Here is a 21,554-nt window from a genome sequence, read left to right as displayed (position 1 = left end):
TTTGACTAGATGGACCTTTGTTGGCAAAGTAACGTCTCTGCTTTCTAATATGCTGTCTAGGTTGGTCATAACTTTCCTTCCAAGGAGCAAGCGTCTCTTAATTTCATGGCTGCAGTCGCCATCTGCAGTGATTTTGGAGCCCAAAAAAATAGTCTCTCACTGTTTCCAGTTTCCCTATCTATTTGCCATGAAGTGATGGGACCAGATGCCATGATCTGAGCCTTCTGAATGTTGAGTTTTAAGCCAACTTTTTCACTCTCCTCTTTCACTTTCATCAAGAGGCTCTTTAGTTCCTCTTTGCTTTCTACCATAAGGGTGGTGTCATCTGCATATCTGAGGTTATTGATATTTCTCCCAGCAATCTTGATTCCAGCTTATGCTTCATCCAGCCCAGAATTTTGCATGATATACTCCGCATATAAATTAAATAAGCAGGGTGACAATATACAGCCCTGACATATTCCTTTCCTGATTTGGAACCAGTCTGTTGTTCCATGTCCAGTTCTAACTGTTGTTTCTTGACTTGCATACAGATTTCTCAGGAGGTAGGTCAAGTGGTCTGGTATTCCCATCCCTTGAAGAATTTTCCACATTTTTTTGTGATCCACACAGTCAAAGGCTTTGGCATAGTCAATAAAGCAGAAGTAGATGTTTTTCTGGACCTGTTAGATTTTCTGTTAGATTCAGAGATAGAACCAAATGTCAGGCTGCTTGCTGCTAGGTATCCAACCTTGGTGAGGCACGTGATTGTCACTAAAAGTCTCAAGTATGCCTTCTGATTATCATTCAGTTAGTCCAGGCTATATTATGAGAAATGCAAAACCACAGCAAGTGCAAGAGTCATGGCTGGAACACTTGGACATAATATACTTCTGGTAACTGGAAATAGTGCCCACTGGGAACTGCTTTGCCTTATTTAGTCTTTGAAATTGTTAAGTTGGATGCTTTTTAACAAAGGCCCACCATGATGCGAAATAAATCCTGAATTTCGTAGGAGGAAATAAATGAGTGGATGGAACTGAACCAATTTACTGAGCTTTTAGTAGGATACAGTTGAATGTATTAGGACTTCCCAGCTTAAAGAAAAAAGGCTCCTAATGATCTTAATGTGTACAGAGCAAAGAATCCATCAGAACTACAAGGAATATCCTCCAAAACCCATCAGATATTCCTATGAACATCCAGAGGCCACTACAAAAAAGGCAGTGCTGAGTCTGTAGAGCACATTTTCTCCAATCAGTATTACATTACTGATTAAGAACAGCAAGGAGAAATGTCAAGCCCTATGCTCTGTTATCACAACAAAACACCCTGCTGCTGTTAAAATGATAAATGTTAAATGGGCTGCACTGTGTCAACCTGGAGTACCAGAGGGTCCAGGAACCTCATGAATACTGTGTGTGTGTGTGTGTGCATACTCACCTCTAGCCACCACCATCTGTAGAGATTAATGTTTCTTATGAGCAAAGTACAAAGAAAGATGAGGATCATTTTCTTTGAAGAGCCTTATTTTCCTTCTAGTAATACTCCTCCAAAGAGTCTTACCACCTGCCCATCTCCTCCAACTTTGGGACAAGAATTAGTGTGTCCAAGATTTACAGGAGAGCATAAACCAGAAGAAGGGTTTAACCTCTTCTCAAGAGTTAAAATTCAAAATCTGAGTGCCAGGAAAGCCAATCCTGACAAAGTCAGGACAGAATTAATGTCAACTATAACAGGACCCTTGTGCTAGAAGAGACAGTATACTAGAAATCCCCATCATCAGAAACCTCAACAGCTCCAGTCCCTACCACAACCACAACTGACCTTCCACACCCCGCACCCCCAATATCAGGACCTTCAAATCTAACTTCAGAGAACAGAGAGGTCCAAAATTACCATCCACTCAGGTGAATTTTGCCCCGGGTCCTTATTATCTCATTTGACTAAGATATAATGCCTGCCCTTTCAAGCAAGCATTTGATAATAACCATGATCTTAATTCCTATGTTCTATAGGAAAATGGCACAAGGAGAGCAAAAGGAAGAAAGAGAGAGAAATCATTTTCTATCAGTGAACACCAAGATCTCTGTTTCCCCCCACAGCAGCCACTGACACAACTGTCTTGAACCCTTTGGTTTGATAAAAGCAAAAAGAATAACCTATCACTCCAAGAATGTCAACTACATTTATCTTGATGCAATCCAAGGATTTTTACTGCCCCTGGAAGCTCAAATAGAAGTGGCCTTTGAACCAAGAATACATAAAAGTCAAAAGTAGAATATGTGCTGTCTATACTCTTTTTGAATAAAGACTTCCCTAGGAAAAATGCAAATGAAGAGTTTCATACCTCCCCCTATACAACATCATCACATTCCCTTTAATAATCTATCTTCTACTATCTAGTATCTGGTTATAACTATAAGCTTAATAAGTCACTTTTCTTTCTTTCCCAGACTAAACAATGAGAATAGTATTTATACTGTAAACCACACAAGATCAGGGACCATGTCTTTATGCTTTACCACTGAATCTCCTCCCACCTACAACACAGTCTGGCACAGTGTCTGACTCACATGAGTTCAATGTATATTTCACGAAGTGATGAATACTAGGAACCACAGTAGAACATCTGTCAACCTCATTCCAAGCACGAAACAAACTTAGATATACACACAAGAAGTAAACAGGGCTTACCTAAGACAGCCCAGTTTGGCCTGAGATCCTCTCAGATGACACTAGATAAACAGAATTGGGCTTGGTCAATTCTTAACAGGAATTCCCTACGTGTAGACAGTATCCACATGTGAAGATACTACAGAAAATAAGAGGCAAGATAGATATCCATCCCCATGTAAACTATAAGATAGCTATTAGCTTTTGTGCATTCTATGGACACCACAAGGGTAACTACTAGGTCTCTTTACATCTTTGGTTTCCTTTTAATTTACTTCACTTCACTGACCTAAGAAGAGGTACTTAAGACTGAGGATCAAGTTACCAAGATCCACTTGAAAAGTAGTGGTACATCAGAACTATAGACAGTGAGTTCGTAGACAATGATTTGAGGTGAATGGAATTGAGGCAGAGTTTTAATGAAAGAGTAGAAACAACACTTGCAAAGTCTAGCAAGATGTTACTTGGTACCATCTCTCTCAACCTCAGAATGTTCTCAAACAAAAAGCCCCTTGGGCTACTATGATTGTAACACTAGGAACAACAATGAAATGAAGATTGAAAACCTCCATCCACCTACCAAACGATCCGCAGAAAACATGAAGTCCCCTCTACTGGCTGTCCTAAAAAAAAAAGTACAAGTTTTAGTCTAGATTAGAGCTTTAAAGTGAAATATTACTTAACATATATACAGTAACACAGATATTAAAACCTATTACATGATAAAAGCTTACCTGTAATAGACTATTATTGAGACATGATATTTTTCACTAGGATACAGGAACCTAAATGGAATGACTTGATATTATTGAAAATGCTCATCTGATATCATTAGAGACAGAAATTGAAAAGATCATGTAGTCTCCCACTGAACTGCTCAAGTATATACTCTTCAACCAGGAGATGAACAAGTTCCTCCTGGAAAATGGCAGCATATCCAGAGCTTAAGTTAAGAAAAAAAAATTGCAGTAAGAAAACCAGGTTCTCCCCATTCTCACGCACCATTCATCCCAATTTAAAATGCTTATTACCAACATAAGTAACCATCTACTTTGCCTCTAATTCTTTCTGGAATGAGAACCGTACAAACAAGTTAATCCTCTATTTTTGTTATTGCTTCCAAGAACACATAACCTAATTAACAAGACCTCTTTTGCAAACTATTGATAAATTGTTCCATTTTTCAATCAAATAGCTTATTCCATAGATCTTTCTACCAATTTCCTGTACAATTCCTTCTGGTCAGTATTTTCAGATCCTGAGGTACCCAAGTAACAATAACCCAAGGTTGCACCCACCCACAAACTGTTAAAACAGCCAAAAGGGAAATGTTATAAGGCTGACATTTTTTTCTTTTGTAAAAATGTATTATTGTTCCTTCGCCTTCTCTCATGTAACTTAAATGATCTGACTGATTTACAGTTTATATACGTAATAATCCCCATCTGCCTGCCCATTGCATACCTAAAATATTCCCCAACATAGCATCAAAATGGCATATGCGAGCATATATCATCTCAGTATACCATTAATCACAACTCTTTTTCAAGCTGCATTTATTTCTCTGACAGGAAAAAGCAATGAAATATCCCTTACACAAATGGAGTTAGGTTTCTTAGAGTAACCACAGTTCTTTCATTATTACAGATACTAACTCTCTAAAATATAGCAAGAATATACATCTAGGTCTGTATTCTTTATATATAAATACTCCCTAAACTCAGAAAACTCTATCCACATGACTATACACAGAGAGCTCATTTAAAACAGGCTTTAGGGGCTCCCCTGGTGGCCCAGTGGTAAAGAACTGCCTGCCAGTGCAGGAAACACCAGTTCAGTCCCTGATCCAGGAAGATCCCACATGTAGTGGAGTAACTAAGCCCATGTGCCACAACTATTGAGCCTGTGCTCCAGAGCCCAGCAGCCACAACTACTAAGCCAATGTGCCACAACTACTGAAGCCCACACACCCTAGAGCGCATGCTCCACAACAAGAGAAGCCACTGTAATGAGAAACCCCCACATGGCAGCTACAGAGTAGCCTCCACTCACTGCAACTAGAAAAAAGCCTACATAGCAACGAAGACCCAGCACAACCAAAATAAATAAATAAATAAAACAGGCTTTATTTTATGTATTGCAGTTTTCAAATGAAAATATACTATTACATCAGCACCTTTCATTTCTATAATAAGTCTTCACAACATGCTTGTCAAAGAAGTAAAAGTCAGTGAACCACACACACACACAAAAGAAAATACTGAAGACTACTACCCTGTTTGGTAGACCTACATAAACTTGTCTAAACAGCCAGAACACAGTTTTTCAATAAGGTAGGAAAGTCTGGATTCTTTAAGAAAAGTCTTAAAAAAATATCCAGTAATATATTTTGAGAACACACCTGAAATACTTGTCTTTAATTTCTGATCAGTTACACATAAATATATTACAAAGAAAAGTTATATTAGGTTAAGAGATTGGAGTTGTTCAAATTCATTATTTTACTTTAGAATGAAACATTTTAACATCTTCACATTCTCCTTAAAAATATCAGCTTCAGTTGACAACTTTTGCATGATAAACATTTCGCTACATTCCAAAAAAAGTACACGATGTGAGAACCTAATAAGAACTATCATCTCTTGATAGTTATTTAACTTCCAGTAAAACTCAGTCATCCCACTATAAACAGTAATTACTAACCTATACACTGCTGTTTTTGACAGACTTCAGACTCATTCCATTCACTTTGAATCAATTTAGAAATTAAAGTAAAGCTAGAATACAGTAAATTGGTTGCATTTTGAACAAAACCCACAGTGTTCTTCAATATCCACATCTAAATCCTTTACATTGTTAACACCAGAGTTTCATTAAGCAGATATTTCCTGTTAGATAAATCAAGTTGCATATAATCTCTAGGCCTCTACTTTAGACCCAACACCGGACTAAAGTATGTGTTAATAAAGATGTTTTAATGTAAACCAGATCCCAGGTCTTATTCACTCCATATACTTGGTTTCAAATCATAACTCTATTCACCTCTGTCTCAAAACCATTCTTTAAAAAAATCTGTGATACTGTAAACAAAGTTTTGAGAGACATTTTAATCATTTTGTATCTGATAACTTTCCCAAATAAAATCTAATACAAGATCATCACAAAACAACAAACACACTGACACACACCCCTGGATTATTGTATAATATATTCAAATATTTAAACAGTGATATCCAGGCGCTCATAATTCAAAGCACAGAAATCTAATTAATGTTGAGTACCTTTTAAGTTGTGTGAACTCCAAATAGGATTAATAATGCAGACCTAACCATATCTGACCGGAGAAGGCAATGGCAATGCACTCCAGTACTCTTGCCTGGAAAATCCCATGGACGGAGGAGCCTGGTAGGCTGCAGTCCATGGGGTCGCTAAGAGTCGGACACGACTGAGCGACTTCCCTTTCACTTTTCACTTTCATGCATTGGAGAAGGAAATGGCAACCCACTCCGGTGTTCTTGCCTGGAGAATCCCAGGGACGGGGGAGCCTGGTGGGCTGCCGGCTACGGGGTCGCACAGAGTTGGACACAACTGAAAAGACTTAGCAGCAACAACCATATCTGAGAAAAGTGCCAACTTATCCTGACACTTTGCCCAACAAAAGTGCCACACATCTGTAGTAACAAAATGAAAGCCAAAGATACCATTAAAATATATATATTTCACAGTGAAACAACAAAAGAATGAGAATCACGCCAGAAACCATATCCTCACTTCAATGTGGATTTGGCAAATCGGACTCTTCCCTACTTAAGACAGTGTATAAAGCACTTTAAAGTTTCCAGGGAAGCTACAGTAATTGAATATAGTTTAAAACATGGACATCTCAAAGCAGACCCAAACCAAGATGAAATCAGGAGAAATCTCTGACCTTTCTTTCAAAATGGGCCAATAGGTATTTACTTATCATCCACAATATATGGAATTATGAGAGGAATGTTTTATAATATGAAAAAATTAAGACTTCAAGTAGAGATCTTCTCCTCTCTTCTTACTAGACCTCACTACTACTACTAACTACTTTGCTCTTGCTGCTACTACTACTACTACCACTACCACCACCACTAGAGGAATTCTCTAGTATTTTGGAAGACATCCTTTCCTGGGGCAATTACAACTTCAATTTCTAGAGCAGAAACTGCCATTTGATCACTACATGCTACTTATCTATTCAAAATAAACTTGAAAACCTCACCTCTTGATAAGAAAAATAATTTTAATAACTGTACACACACGCACAAGCATACAGATTTATTTACAAGCATTTACTTAAATGGTCCAAAAGTAACAACAGGTAACAGTAATATACATATATTATTCCCTTTCCCACAGATCATCATTTGTTAAAAGCTTCCTTGGTGCTAAGTATTAAGCACTTTTGATACATTATCTGATCTAATCCTCATATAATCTTAACAAGTAGAGTCTGCTATTATCAATACCACTTTTTTAGTAATGAAAGTAGAGAGGCTTACAGAGATGAAGAATTCCAAGGTTCTCCCCAGCCTGAAGCTAAGTCCCTGAATAAAGCTATTATCTATATTTTGCTATAATAAGGGAATGTTTACTAAAAAGTAACCAGTTTTTAGGTGTATTTTAATGATATTTATCTCCCTGTGAATCAGATGGGCATTTACATACAATGCAAATAATGAAATAAAGATTCTGGCAGGCAAATCATTAAAATGTTCCTTTTTAAGATGGAGAAGCTACTATTATAATGCGGCTTGTAAAGAGTTTATTGTTGTTGTTGTTCAGTCGCTCAGTCATGTCCAACTCTTCACAACCCCATGGACTGCAGCACACCAGGCTTCCCTGCCCTTCACCATCTCCCGGAGCTTGCTCAAACTCATATCCATTGAATCAGAGATGCTATCCAACCATCTCATCCTCTGTCATCCCCTTCTACTGCCTTCAATCTTTCCCAGCATCAGGGTCTTTTCTAGCTGGTTCTTTGCATCAGGTGGCCAAAGTATTGGTTTCAGTTTCAGCATCAGTCCTTCTAATGAATATTCAGGATTGATTTCCTTTAGGATTGACTGGTTTGATCTCCTTACAGTCCAAGGGACTCACAAGAGTATTCTCCAACATCACAGTTCAAAAGCATCAATTTTTCAGCACTCAGCCTTCTTTATAGTCCAACTCTCACATTCATACATGACTACTGGAAAACCATAGCTTTAACCAGACAGACCTTTGTCAGCAAAGTAATGTCTGCATTTTAATATGCTGTCCAGCTTAGTCATAGCTTTCCTTCCAAGGAGTATGAGTCCTTTAATGTCATGGCTGCAGTCACCATCTGCAGTGATTTTGGAGCCCCCCAAAAAATAACATTTGTCACTGTTTCCATTGTTTCCCCATCTCCTTTCCATGAAGTGATGGGACCGGATGCCATGATCTTTGTTTTCTGAATGCTGAGTTTTAAGCCAGCCAGCTTTTTCACTCTCCTCAAGAGGCTCTTTAGTTCTTAGATTTATGCCATAAGTGTGGTGTCATCTGCATATGAGGTTATTGATACTTCTCCTGGCAATCCTGATTTCAGCTTGTGCTTCATCCAGCCTGGCATTTCACATGATGTACTCTGCATATAAGTTAAATAAGCAGGGTGACATTATACAGCCTTGACATACTCCTTTCCCAATTTGGAATCAGTCCATTGTTCCATGTCCGGTTCTAATAGTTGCTTCTTGACCTGCATACAGGTTTTGCAGGAGGCAGGTAAGGTCCCATCTCTTTAAGAATTTTCCAATTTGTTGTGATCCACACAGTCAAAGGCTTTAGCACAGTCAATGAGGCAGAAGTAGATGTTTTTCTGGAATTCTCTTGCTTTTTCTATGATCCAACAGATGTTGGCAGTTCGACCTCTAGTTCCTCTGCCTTTTCTAACTGCAGCTTGAACATCTGGAAGTTCTCGATTCATGTACTATTGAAGCCTGGCTTGGAGAATTTTGAGCATTGCTATGTTAGCATGTGAAGTGAGTGCAATTTTGTGGTAGTTTGAACACTCTTTGGCATTGCCCTTCTTTGTGAATATAAAGGATATACAATTAAGGTTAATACAAGAATACACCTTATTCAAATGATTAAATTAAAACCTGTGACTCATAACTTAAAAGACAATTTAATTTAAATCAAACCCCGTAAATACAAAAAAAGATTCAAAATAAGTAAAAAAAATAAATCAAACCCTAGAAGTATTGAATTAGGTACTATTTTTGAAAATGAGGATTATACACAAGGATTGCCTTTAGCATTTGCTGTGGGAGAAGTTAAGTCTGGGCATAAAGTTGCCACATTTAGCAAATAAAAATACAGGACACCCAGCTAAATTTGTATTTCAGAAGTGTGTCACATACAGTGTTTAGGATATATTTATACTAAGAAAAAGTATTCACTGTTTATCTGAACTCAAATTTAACTGGGAGTCCTGTATTTACCGAGCAACCTAAGCTAAGGAGGAAGAACAAATTCGGACTCAGTTTTAGCCCAATATGATCTTGTTTGTTTTTGTTTAAGCAACAGGTTAAAGGGAAGTAAAAATAGAAGCTTTTCTGGCAAGTTTAAACCAAAAAACTGTTTCACTAAGAGTTAATGTTTAGTGGAAGATCCAAAAAACATAAGCTCTACTTCCATGGTGGTTGTGGTAGTTTAGTCACCAAATCATGTCCCACTCTTGCAACCCCATGGACTATAACCTGGTAGGCTCCTCTGTCCATGGGGATTCTCCAGGCAAGAATACTGGAGTGGGTTGCCATGCCCTCTTCCAGGGGATCTTCCCAACCCAGGGATCAAATCTTCGCTCCTACACTGCAGGTAGATTCTTTACCACTGAGCCATCAGGAAGAGCAAGCTCTACTACCATAGCTACTTTTTTATGTTATCATTCAAAAAGAATAGCTCCAATGTTTGTCATGGTATGCAGATGATTTAGAAATTATTTTCCTCCTCCTCCCTTCCCCCTCAAAAACAAAACAAAACAACAACAACAACAAAAAAACCCAGTCTTGGAGCAAACCTAATCTGATGTGAAAAACAAAAACAAAAAATAGTTTTTAGAGTGCTACCTGCCAAATACAAGTCATCAGGACCACAGCTCTTTAGAGCCTTAAGAATCTCATAAAACAGTGGCATTATTTATTCACACCTCAAGGCAGAGTTCAATGCAAACATTTGAGATCAGGTAGAAAAATAAGTTGTTCAGTAGCTCAGTTGTGTCCGACTCTTTGTGACGCCATGAACTGCAGCACACTAGGCTTCCCTGTCCTTCACTATTTCCCGGAGTTCGTTCAAACTCATGTCCATTGAGCTGGTGATGCCATCCAACCATCTCATCCTCTGTCATCCCCTTCTCCTCCTGCCTTCTATCTTTCCCAGCATCAGTCTTTTCCAGCATTGGAAAATACAACAGAGACATGTATAAAGAAGCAACATCCTCACTCCTGGCCTTAAGCCAGTTAGAAAATTCACACAGAAAACCAAAATCATGTCCATGATTTAAATAACTTGTAGGTCACAGTGTTTTCTGTGATTGACTTTTTGGTTTTGTACAAGTTGAAGGGGTTCTGAGATTTCTCCAGTCTCAGGGTGATGGCAGGCCAGGCTCTCTAGGCTGGCTCTGTGCAATTTAGAATCCCTGGTTCAGCCTATACCCCACAACCAAAACCAGCGAAATCACAATACGAGGGAGAATAGCCATTCTCCCATGGTCAGTGGCCCAGACTGAGTACAGCACAAACACATGTGGTATCTTAAAAGCTACAAGCACTCAGATTCCACCCAACTACTATTCAACTCTAAGGATGGGTTCCAAAAAAAAAAAAGACTCCCCAAGCAATTCAAATGAACAGCATTGGTTAAGAACATTACCAAGACAAATGACTCAAATCACATCAAGCTGCCTTCATATTATGGCTGCACAGGATGTTCATCCATCCTGAGGTTAACGGTCTTCCCATCAGGTGACTAAAAAAGTCCACAAGGCTGAATGCGCTCCTTCTTTAATGCTATTTCATGGACTAAAATAAGATTGTTCAACTTTCACCCAAGCTGCCTGCTGCCATGGCAAAATCCCTTTGAGGGCAAATATACAGGAAACATGCAATAGTTCATGAAACAGCTTTACTTTAATGTTTCAGGAGACGAAAACCAACAACAACAACAACGGCAGTGCAGGGGGTGATCTTTTCAATACACTGCACTGCCTTATATATGAAGTCATCAACTATGTTCAAGCGAACTGTGCATTACACTCAGATTTTGCTGCGTTTAATATATAAAGGAGGCAGAAAGGGAAGGATGTGTGGTTTAAATCCATTGCAGCAACAAAAACTGTAAATGAAGCAGTTGTTTCTTTCTGAGTTCACCAGTGACACCTGTGTGACTGAGTAAATTATCTGATCATTTGATATTTAGATTACTGGATACTCAGAAAACCATTTCTTTGAAATTCAATAATACAACCAACATATTATGTTGCAAATATTGTGCAGTTCAAAAAAATAAACACATTTAAAATCAGTGCAATGTTCTCAACATTACCTGCTTTATGTATTTACAACATGCAGTCCTCTTATTCAACTCCATTTCTTCATGCCAAAGTCAATTTAGAAAGCAATTCCTTCAGTAAATAGATACTAAGGACCAGGAACAATAAAAGGAATAACAAGTACTCCAACGGCTTCCATCATGAGACAGTTCCATAGTGCATATACATAATGTCACATCAAAATAGAGAAGAGCATAAGGGTCCAAGGAAGACAGACTGTGATAGGTACGATAACTATAGCCATGTAAATATAGCTGCTTTAACCACCAGCACTCTACACCAGTCCCCCAAAGGGGATGAAACAACAGATCCTCTTTGTGTGAGAGGATACCAATTTTTGAAGATAAAGGAACAGAGGCCTCTATTAACAAACAGATTTGAGTAACAAAAACAAAACTAAGTGTCTCCATTCTAAATAACTAAACATTGATCCAGTTCAGTTCAGACGCTCAGTCGTGTCCAACTCTTTATGATCCCACAGACTGCAGCATGACAGGCTTCCATGTCAATTAGTTATCAAAATTAGCATCAATTGGTTATCAAAAATTGTAGTGAGTTTTTCTATTCTGTATCATAGCAGGATAAAAATTATCTAGGCTCTCTCCGTGTTTTTTTTTTTTTTTTAATAAGAATGTGAGTTCTATATTTTGGAGATTAATCCCTTGTTGATTGCTTTGTTGAAAATATTTTCTCCCATTCTGGTTGTCTTTCATTTTGTTTATGGTTACCTTTGCTGTACGAAAGTTTTTTCTTGTAATTTATTTTTTAATTGAAGGATAATTGCTTTACAGAATTTTGTTGGTTTCCACCAAACATCAACATGAATCAGCCATATGTTCCCCCCCTCTTGAACCTCCCTCCCATCTCCCCCCTCATCCCACCCTTCTAGGTTGTTACAGACCCCCTGTTCCAGTTTCCTGAGTCATACAGCAAATTCCCATTGGCTATATATTTTACATATGGTAATGTAGGTTTCCATGTTATTGTCTCTATACATCCCACCCTCTTCTTCCTCCCCCTGCCTCCATGTTCATAAGTCTGTTCTCTATGTCTGTGTCTCCATCACTGCCCTGCAAATAATTTCATCAGTACCAAGACCTAAATATAAGACCAGAAACTATGAAACTCTTAGAGGAAAACATTGGCAGAACACTCAATGACATAAATCAAAGCAAGATCCTCTAGGACCCACCACCTAGAGTAATGGAAATGAAAACAAAAATAAATAAGTGGGACCTAATTAAACTTAAAAGCTTTTGCACAACAAAGGAAACTGTAAACAAGATGAAAAGACAACCCACAGAATGGGAGAAAATAATAGCAAATGAAACAACTGACAAAAGATTAATTTCCAAAATATATAAGCAGTTCATACAAGCCAATAACAGAAAAACAAACAACCCAATCAAAAAGTGGGAAAAGAACCTTAACAGACATTTCTCCAAAGACACACAGATGGCTAACAAACACATGAAAAGATGCTCAACATCACTCATTATTAGAGAAATGCTAATCAAAACTACAATGAGATATCACCTCATACAGGTCAGAATGGCCATTATTAAAAAGTCTACAAACAGTATATCCTGGAGAGGGTGTGGAGAAAACCGAACTCTCTCGCACTGTTGGTGGGAATGTAAATTGATATAGCCACCATGGAAGAAGGTATGGAGATTCCTAAAAAAAAAAAAAAAAAAAAAACACTAGGAAAAAAACCCATCATTAGTTAGTTCAGTCACTCAGTCGTGTCCGACTCTTTGTGACCCCATGGACTGCAGCATGCCAGGCCTCCCTGTTCACCACCAACTCCCAGAGTTTACTCCAACTCACATCCATTGAGTCGGTGATGCCATCCAATGATCTCATCCTCTGTCGTCCCCTTCTCCTCCCGCCTTCAATCTTTCCCAGAATCAGGGTCTTTTCAAATGATTCAGCTCTTCTCATCAGGTGGCCAAAGTACTGGAGTTTCAGTTTCAGTCCTTCCAGTGAATATTCAGGACTGATTTCCTTTAGGATGGACTGGTTGGATCTCCTTGTAGTGCAAGGGACTCTCAAGAGTCTTTTCAACATCACAGTTCAAAAGCATCAATTCTTCCGTACTCAACTTTCTTTATAGTCCAACTCTCACATCCCTACATGACTAATGGGAAAACCATAGCCTTAACTAGATGGACCTTTGTTGGCAAAGTAATGTCTCTGCTTTTGAATATGCTGTCTAGGTTGATCATAACTTTTCTTCCAAGGAGTAAGCGTCTTTTAATTTCAAGGCTGCAGTCACCATCTGCAGTAATACTGGAGCTCAAAAAAATAAAGTCTGCCACAGTTTCCACTGATTCTCCATCTATTTGCCATGAAGTGATGGGACCAGATGCCATGGTCTTTGTTTTCAGAAAGTTGAGCTTTAAGCCAACTTTTTCACTCTCCACTTTCACTTCCATCAAGAGGCTTTTTAGTTCCTCTTCACTTTCTGCCATAAGGGTGGTGTCATCTGCATATCTGAGGTTATTGATATTTCTCCCGGCAATCTTGATTTCAGCTTGTGCTTCATCCAGCCCAGTATTTCGTGTGATGTACTCTGTATATAAGTTAAATAAGCACAGTGACAATATACAGCCTCGACGTACTCTTTTTCCTATTTGGAACCAGTCTGTTGTTCCATGTCCAGTTCTAACTGTTGCTTCCTGACCTGCATACAGGTTCCTCAAGAGGCAGATCAGGTGGTCTAGTATTCCCATCTCTTTCAGAATTTTCCACAGTTTATTGTGATTCACACAGTCAAAGGCTTTGGCATAGTCAATAAAGCAGAAATAGATGATTTTCTGGAACTCTCTTGCTTTTTCGATGATCCAGCAGATCTTGGCAATTTGATCTCTGGTTCCTCTGCCTTTTCTAAAACTAGTTTGAACATCTGGAAGTTCACAGTTCATGTATTGTTGAAGCCTGGCTTGGAGAATTTTGAGCATTACTTTACTAGCATGTGAGATGAGTGCAATTGTGCAGTAGTGTGAGCATTCTTTGGCATTGCCTTTCTTTGGGATTGGAATGAAAACTGACCTTTTCCAGTCCTGTGGCCACTGCTGAGTTTTCCAAATTTGCTGGCATATTGAGTGCAGCACTTTCACAGCATCATCTTTAGGATTTGAAATAGCTCAACTGGAATTCCATCACCTCCACTAGCTTTGTTTGTAGTGATGCTTCCTAAGGCCCACTTGACTTTGCATCCCAGGATGTCTGGCTCTAGGTCAGTGATCACACCATCATGATTATCTGGGTCGTGAAGACCTTTTTTGTACAGTTCTTCTGTGTATTCTTGCCACCTCTTCTTAATATCTTCTGCTTCTGTTAGGTCCATACCATTTCTGTCCTTTACTGAGCCCATATAACCCATCAACCAACTCCTAGGCATATACTCTAAGGAAACCAAAATTGAAAAAAACACATGTACCCCAATGTTCACTGCAGCGCTATTTACAATAGCTAGAACATGGAAGCAACCTAGATGTCCATCGACAGATGAATGGATAAAGAAGCTGTGGTACATATATACAATGGAATATTACTCAGCCATAAAAAGGTATGCATTTGAGTCAGTTCTAATGAGGTAGATGTACCTAGAGCCTATTATACAGAGTGAAGTAAGTTGGAAAGAGAAAGATAAATATTGTATATTAATGTACATGGAATGTAGAGAGATGATACTGATGAAAGTATTTGCAGGGAAGCAATGGAAACACAGACATAGTGCTTTTTTTTTTTAATTCTTTTAACTGAAGGAAAATTGCTTTACAGATATGCAAAGCTTTCAAATTCAATTAAGTGTCATTTGTTTATTTTTGTTTTTATTTTCATTACTTAAAGAGATGGGTCAAAAAAGATCTTGCTGCGTAACTTAGAGTGTTCTGCCTATATTTTCCTATAAGAGTTTCACAGTGTCCAGCCTTACATTTAGGTCTTTAAGCTATTTTGAGTTTATTTTTGTGCATGGTGTTATGGAGTATTCTAATTTCATTCTTTTACATGGAGCAGTAGAGTTTTGCTAGCACCACTTACTGAAAAAACTGTCTTTTCTCCACTGTATAATCTTGCCTCCTTTGTCACAGGTTACTTGACCATTGGTGCATGAGTTTTTCTCTGCACTTTCTATTCTGTTCCATTGATCTATATTTCTGTTTTTGTACCAGTACCATACTGCCTTGATTACTGTAGCTTTGATTATTTGCAAAGCAGAAATAGAGACACAGATGTAGAGAACAAACTTATCAATACCAACTGGGGAAGGGAGGGTGGGAGAAAGTGGGAGACTGGGATTGACATTTATACACTACTGTGTACAAAAGTAGGAAGTCAAGAAACACCTGGAGTAACAGGTAAATTTGGCCTTGGAATATGGAATGAAGCAGGGCAAAGACTAATAGAGTTTTGCCCAGAAAATGCAATGATCATAACAAACACCCTCTTCCAACAATACAAGAGAAGACTCCACACATGGACATCACCAGATGGCCAACACCAAAATCACACTGATTATATTCTTTGCAGCCAAAGATGGAGAAGCTCTATACAGTCAGCAAAAACAAGACCAGGAGATGACTATGGCTTAGATCATGAACTCCTTATTGCCAAATTCAGACTTAAATTGAAGAAAGTAGAGAAAACCACTAGACCATTCAGGTATGACCTAAATCAAATCCCTTATGATCATACAGTGGAAGTGAGAAATAGATTTAAGGCCCTAGATCTGATAGAGTGCCCGATGAACTATGGAATGAGGTTCGTGACACTGTACAGGACACAGGGATCAAGACCATCCCCGTGGAAAAGAAATGCAAAAAAGCAAAATGGCTGTCTGGGGAGGCCTTACAAATAGCTGTGAAAAGAAGATAAGCAAAAAGCAAAGGAGCAAAGGAAAGATATAAGCATCTGAATGCAGAGTTCCAAAGAATAGCAAGAGACAAGAATGCCTTCTTCAGCAATCAATGCAAAGAAATAGAGGTAAACAACAGAATGGGAAAGACTACAGATCTCTTCAAGAAAATCAGAGATACCAAAGGAACATTTCATGCAAAGATGGGCACAATAAAGGACAGAAATGGTATGGACCTAACAGAAGCAGAAGATATTAAGAAGAGGTGGCAAGAATACACAGAAGAACTGTACAAAAAAGATCTTCACGACCCAGATAATCACGATGGTGTGATCACTGACCTAGAGCCAGACATCCTGGAATGTGAAGTCAAGTGGGCCTTAGAAAGCATCACTACGAACAAAGCTAGTGGAGGTGATGGAATTCCAGTTGAGCTATTTCAAATCCTGGAAGATGATGCTGTGAAAGTGCTGCACTCAATATGCCAGCAAATTTGGAAAACTCAGCAGTGGCCACAGGACTGGAAAAGGTACATTTTCATTCCAATCCCAAAGAAAGGCAATGGTAAAGAATGCTCAAACTACCGCACGATTGCACTCATCTCACACGCTAGTAAAGTAATGCTCAAAATTCTCCAAGCCAGGCTTCAGCAATACGTGAACCGTGAACTTCCAGATGTTCAAGCTGGTTTTAGAACAGGCAGAGGAACCAGAGATCAAATTGCCAACATCTGCTGGATCATGGAAAAAGCAAGAGAGTTCCAGGAAAACATTTCTTTCTGCTTTATTGACTATGCCAAAGCCTTTGACTGTGTGGATCACAAGAAATTGTGGAAAATTCTGAAAGAGATGGGAATACCAGACCACCTGATCTGCCTCTTGAGAAACCTGTATGCAGGTCAGGAAGTAACAATCACAACTGGACACGGAACAACAGACTGGTTCCAAATAGGAAAAGAAGTACGTCAAGGCTATATATTGTCACCCTGCTTATTTAACTTATATGCAGAGTACATCATGAGAAATGCTGGGCTGGAAGAAACACAAGCTGGAATCAAGATTGCCGGGAGAAATATCAATCACCTCAGATATGCAGATGACACCACCCTTATGGCAGAAAGTGAAGAGGAACTCAAAAAGCCTCTTGATGAAAGTGAAAGTAGAAAGTGAAAAAGTTGGCTTAAAGCTCAACATTCAGAAAACGAAGATCATGGCATCTGGTCCCATCACTTCATGGGAAATAGATGGGGAAACAGTGGAAACAGTGTCAGACTTTATTTTTTGGGGCTCCAAAATCACTGCAGATGGTGACTGCAGCCATGAAATTAAAAGACGCTTACTCCTTGGGAGGAAAGTTATGACCAACCTAGATAGCATATTCAAAAGCAGAGGCATTACTTTGCCAAAAAAGGTTCGTCTAGTCAAGGCTATGGTTTTTCCTGTGGTCATGTATGGATGTGAGAGTTGGACTGTGAAGAAGGCTGAGCACCAAAGAATTGATGCCTTTGAACTGTGGTGTTGGAGAAGACTCTTGAGAGTCCCTTGGACTGCAAGGAGATCCAACCAGTCCATTCTGAAGGAGATCAGCCCTGGGATTTCTTTGGAAGGAACGATGCTAAAGCTGAAACTCCAGTACTTTGGCCACCTCATGCGAAGTGTTGACTCATTGGAAAAGACTCTGATGCTGGGAGGGATTGGGGGCAGGAGGAGAAGGGGACGACAGAGGATGATATGGCTGGATGGCATCACCGACTTGATGGACGTGAGTTTGAGTGAACTCCGGGAGATGGTGATGGACAGGGAGGCCTGGCGTGCTGCGATTCATGGGGTCCCAAAGAGTTGGACACGACTGAGCGACTGAACTGAACTGATGTACAAAATAGATAATTAATGAGAACCTACTATGTAGCACAGGCAACTCTACTCAATGCTCTGTGGTGACCTAAATAGGAAGAAAAACTAAAAAAAAAAGGGGATATAAGTATATGTATAACTGACTCATTTTGTGGTACAGTAGAAACTAGCACAACATTGTAAAGCAATTACACTCCAACAAAAAGTTTTTAAAAAGAATGTGAATTCTACACACAGTTAAATTCCTTTTACTGTTTCCTAATAGCTAAAAAAACCAGCACTTATGCAATCTGAACCATGCACAAATCTAAACATCAAGGCTTAAAATGCCTCAAATGCACATAGCTCTTCAGAATTTATAATAAATGTTCATAGACAGTATCTTGCTTTAGCCTCCTTGGAGTTTCATGAGATATTATGAACTTACTCATTTTACAAATAATAAAGCTGAAGCACAGAGATGCTAAGCATCTTTCCCTAAGATTACTCTGGATCCTGCTGTCTCCTTCCAAATTTCAGAAGAAAAAAAAAAAAAAGATTTTGCTTATGCCCAGGTTTACTATACCACCCAGGCTTTTCTGAGTAACGAAATAAAATCAGGTATTGATACTGTCATATAGTCATATATGAATACTGAATGCCATGACCTCTCCAAGTTTTATAAAAATTGTGAAATCTGATGAAAGCAAAGGAATCCTCATCCCATAAAAAGACATGTGCAAATGTTCATAGTAGCATTATTCATATTAGCCAAAAAATGGAAACCAAACCACCCAAATGTCCATCACCTGATGAATGGATACACAAAATGTGGTATATCCATAATAGTGAAATATTACTTAGTCAAAAAAGAAATAGTGTACATTTCATGTAAATGGAATCATACAACATGTGGCCTTTTGTGACTAGTTTCTTTTGACTAAGTAATATTTCACTATTATGGATATACCACATTTTGTGTATCCATTCATCAGGTGATGGACATTTGGGTGGTTTGGTTTCCATTTTTTGGCTAATATGAATAATGTCCAGAATAGGCACACCAGTAGAGACAAAGTAGTTTAGCGATTGTCTAGGGCTCTTGGTAGGTTGGAGGGAAATGGGGAGTGACTGCTCATGGGTATGGGCTTTCTTACTGAGGTGATAAAAACGTTCTAAAATTTAATGTGGTGATGGTTACAAAGCAATGAACACACTTTAAATCCATTGGATTGTACACTTTAAAAGGTGTACTGTGTGTACATAAATATAGCTCAATAAAGATGTTATTTTTAAAAAATTACAAACAGACATACAAATAACATTTGCCAGATAATTTCTGAAGGTTTGCTAAAGCCCTGAAGCCCATCTACAGGTGCAACACAAGGTCCAAGACACAAGGTCAGTAACTCTTGCTCTACAGAAACAAGAATCATCCTATTTTCTTTTTTACAGATAAGTTTTATTTCAGTTCCCACTACCACAACTGCCAAATCTATGCCTCCTACTTTTTAAGATCACTACTTTATTAGTTCACAAGACCACAATTTTCAACACTGATTAATTAAAAACCCTTAAATAGTACTTTCACAAATATAACTTTAAGAGCTACAAAGAACTTTTAGTAATTGAGTGACAATTGCTTGAAAGACATAGCTGGAATTCAAACATATAAAAGATAAAATTTCTGCCCTCAAGTAGCTTAAAATTGAATAAGTGAGATAAAAGTAAAACAACAGCATACAAAACAGATGGTGAATCTTGCATTAAAAAGGAAAGATTAGCAAGGAAGAATGATTGAAGGAAAGCTTCTTGGCAGAGGTAGACATTTAATGTTGAAGAATAGGTAGGATTTGAACACACAGAGGAAAAGTAAAGAGAATTCCAGGTGCGAGCAGAAGTTGGGATGTTGTTTCAGAACTGTTCCTAGGAACCATGAAGAAGGGCCTTAATGTCCATCTAAGTATCCTGACTTTATTTGGTAGGCTCAGAGAAATCAAAGAAGGCTGCTGAGTAGGGCAGTTAGTTAATCAAAGCAGTATATTAAGAAGATTAATTGTTCAGTAATTCGGGGGAACATGTAGAAGAAAGAAAAACTGGAGACAAGGAAACAATTTGGGAATCTGTTAAACGTTATGAAGTGAAAGAGCTACGCTATCTGCCCTGTATCTGTTCAACGTAGTAAACCCATAACCCAGAAATTGTTGCTGCCCACGTGAAGAGGCACAGAGCAGATAGCACGTTCACCTGATTCGAATGACTGAGGAATCAGTCATTCAGTCATTCGAACGAATGAATGAGGAATCAGTCATTCGAATGACTGAGGAATGACTCGAGATAAAGAGGAAACCGAAGGTTACCTAAAATGCTTCCTCCCTACACAAAGCGACGTTAAGCACCAGTACTGGGAAAGAGAGTAGAAGGCCTGTGTCACGTGACACCGCCCCTCAAAGAAAAGGCCCTGCCCAGATCCCAACAGACCAGCTTCCCAACGCCAAGAACCTTAGCCAATTTCACTTCCAATCCCTGCCCACCCCCGCGAGACCCTCCACCTCCCCTACCCCTTCCGCTCTGGCTTACTTGTCCCTGATGATAGTCTGCAGCTCCCGGATCTGATCATTCATCGGCAGAAGCTTAAGCTGGGCCCCGATCTGCCGGGAGATTTCGCAGTCCCCTAGGAGGGAATCGCTGGCTGGAGCGTCATAGTTGCCAGTGCCACCGTTGTTTTCTGAGTTGAAGGTGGCGCCGCCGGAGGCCTGAGGGTCCAGCTCAGCCGGTACGCTAGAATGGGCGTGCCCGCTGAGGAGAGTCAGCGTGGCCGCGGAATCGCTGTTTCCCCCAGGGTGGGCCAGGATCAGGTCTCCAGCTTGCTGCGGCTCAGGGTTTTGGGTCGAGGCAGAGTTTACTTGCTGATTGTGACAGGGCATGGAGTCCGGACACCGTAACTCCGTGGCCATACACCAGGCCCCGGGCTGCCCCCGCAGCTACCGATCCCTACGGATAAAGAAGAGCAGGGAGAAACGGACAAAGCTCCTGTGCTCTCCCAGACGTCCCGCCTCCTAGCAACCTCTAACCCCCCTCTGCCCTCTCACCCCCTGGCTTCCGCCGCTTCCCTTTTACGCTACGTCAAGGCCCCGCCCACACCAGACGTAAGGGCCCGCTTAAACACATGATTGGCTTTGCTCCCTGCCGCTCTGCAGCTCACCACTCGTTAACCCTTTGCGTTACCCTGGCTGCTTGACAGAACCTGACAGACGGGTGAGGCTAGGGATGCTTGGTTCTCGGGTCTTCCAGGAGCCCATAGGGATGCCATGCAGAATTTAAGTGAGTGATAGAACCAGGAAAGAACTAGGAGTGGAGGGTGATAAAATGGTGATACACAGAGGCCCACGTTTTCAGAATTTGTGTCTTGCCAGAAAAGTTAAACTTAAGGAACTACTGTAATCTACTGGGCTTCCCTCACGGCGCAGACAGTAAAGCGTCTGCCTGCAATGCGGGAGACCCGAGTTCAATTCCTGGGTCGGGAAGATCCCCTGGAGAAGGAAATGGCAATCCACTCCAGCACTTTTGCCTGGAAAATACCATAGGCGGAGGAGCCTGA

General features: G+C 39.6%; 1 protein-coding gene across 1 annotated transcript in view; it reads right to left on the bottom strand.

The window, feature by feature from the left end:
* Positions 1 to 21,043, bottom strand: part of UPRT (uracil phosphoribosyltransferase homolog) — a 30,280-nt gene extending 9,237 nt beyond the window's left edge. Inside the window, exons 1-2 of the mRNA XM_086388995.1 lie at positions 20,534 to 21,043; positions 3,236 to 3,278 (exon numbers count right to left, since the gene is read on the bottom strand). Of these exons, the coding sequence (XP_086245121.1) occupies positions 3,236 to 3,278; positions 20,534 to 20,910 (420 nt within the window). The 5' untranslated portion in view covers positions 20,911 to 21,043. The remainder of the gene's footprint in view (positions 1 to 3,235; positions 3,279 to 20,533) is intronic.
* Between the last annotated feature and the right edge of the window lie 511 nt (positions 21,044 to 21,554).

The sequence above is a fragment of the Bos grunniens genome, chromosome X (assembly GCF_055505025.1).
Source record: "Bos grunniens cultivar Pamir isolate PY7600 chromosome X, Bosgru_T2T1.0, whole genome shotgun sequence".
Lineage (NCBI taxonomy): Eukaryota > Metazoa > Chordata > Mammalia > Artiodactyla > Bovidae > Bos > Bos grunniens.
This window is presented reverse-complemented; position numbering and strand designations above follow the sequence as displayed.